This window comes from Geospiza fortis, unplaced genomic scaffold, assembly GCF_000277835.1.
Source record: "Geospiza fortis unplaced genomic scaffold, GeoFor_1.0 scaffold370, whole genome shotgun sequence".
NCBI classification, from domain to species: domain Eukaryota; kingdom Metazoa; phylum Chordata; class Aves; order Passeriformes; family Thraupidae; genus Geospiza; species Geospiza fortis.
In genome coordinates this window covers 112287-113809 of record NW_005054741.1, presented here as the reverse complement: position 1 = coordinate 113809, position 1523 = coordinate 112287, and the positions used below count along the sequence as shown (strand labels likewise).

The 1523-nt window shown below is 64.2% G+C and overlaps 1 protein-coding gene across 1 annotated transcript in view; it reads left to right on the top strand.

The window, feature by feature from the left end:
* Positions 1 to 1523, top strand: part of FAM160A2 (family with sequence similarity 160 member A2) — a 7483-nt gene continuing 5960 nt past the window's right edge. Inside the window, 2 exon segments of the mRNA XM_031065351.1 lie at positions 1 to 99; positions 487 to 873. Of these exon segments, the coding sequence (XP_030921211.1) occupies positions 1 to 99; positions 487 to 873 (486 nt within the window).

Sequence of the window (1523 nt, the reverse complement as noted above, 5' to 3'; positions counted from 1 at the left end):
ATGGCCTGCGGCCCCATCCTGGAGTTTGTGGCTGCTGAGAACCTGCTGGAGCGGCTCCTGTGCTGGCATCTGCAGGGCGACTTCACCGAGGAGAGGAAGGTCTGAGTGAGGGGAGCAGGGGGGTCTGCACTGCTGGGGGGTCTCTGGGGAGCTTGGGACAGGCTAGGTCTGAAGGGTGAAGGTGCTGGGTTGAGGGTCAGCCAGGCCAAGGGTAGCGCACTGTCCCATGGCAAGTTCAGGTTGGATTGGGATTGAGACTGCCCGAGCCATTCTGAGAATCTGTGATGCTGGAGGAAGTTCCTCACGGAAGGAATTCCCTCCAGCCCTGTCACAGATGGCCCAGGGCAGTGCTGGGATCCCCAGCCCTGGGGGGGATTTCACAGCCACGCGGATGTGGCACCTGGGGCCGTGGCTGAGTGCGCTGGGTTGTGCTGGAGGAGCAGCAGGCCCGGGTGGTCTCTGTACCTTTGCTGTGCTTGTGTGCAGGTGGAGCAGCTGAAGCTGTACGAGATGCTGATCAGCCAGGCCCGGCAGCCCCTGCTGCGGCACAAGCCGGTGCTGACGCCGCTGCTGCGCCTGCTGAGCGTGTGCGCCGAGCCCGCCTCGGCCCCGCTGGAGAACAGCCTGGTGCTGCTGCTCAACCAGCTCTGCGTCTCCGTGGCACGCGAGCCCGCCATCCTGGAGCTCTTCTTCCACAGCCACACGGACCAGGGCCCCGCCAACCTCATCATCTTCTCGCTCCTCATCCCCTTCATCCACCACGAGGGCGCGCGGGGCCAGCAGGCACGGGACGCGCTGCTGCTCATCATGGCCATGTCGGCCAGCAACCGCGCCGTGGCCCAGTCCATCACCGACAACTCCTACTTCTGCCCGGTATGGATCCTCCTGGGGCAGCCGTCCCCTCCCTGGGGCAGCATTCCCCTCCCCAGGGCAGTGTTCCCCTCCTCGGGGCAGCATTCCCCTCCCAGGAGCAGCCTTTCCCTCCTAGTGCAGCGTTCCCCTCCTCGGGACAGCATTCCCCTCCTCGGGCAGCATTCCCCTCCTCAGGGCAGCGTTCCCCTCCTCGGGGTGATGTCCCCTCCCCAGGACAGTGCTGGGACCCTGCATGGCTGGCACAGAGTTGGCCCAGCTGGGACAAGAGGAGCCACGGACAGGCCTAGAGAGAGAAGTCCTGCCCCGGCTTGGGGATGGCGGGGGGCAAGGCTGGGGATTATGGGGGGCTTGGGAATGATGGAAGCTGAGTGATGGAGAACTTCCGAATGATGGAGAACTTTGGGATAGAGGGCTTGGAGATAGTGGTGGTCTGGGGGTGATGAAAGGTCTGCAAGCGATGGGGGGCTTGGAGGTGACAGAATAGCCTGGAGATGATGGAGAGCTTGGGGATGAGGGGCCTGGGAACAGGGTGCTTGGAAATTATGGGAAGACTTGGTGGTGATGGGAGGCTTGGAGATGGTGGAGGGTCCAGTGCTGGGCTGGGGATGAGGGAGCCACTCCCTGGGGTCAGTGGTGGGGAGGGCCCCGGC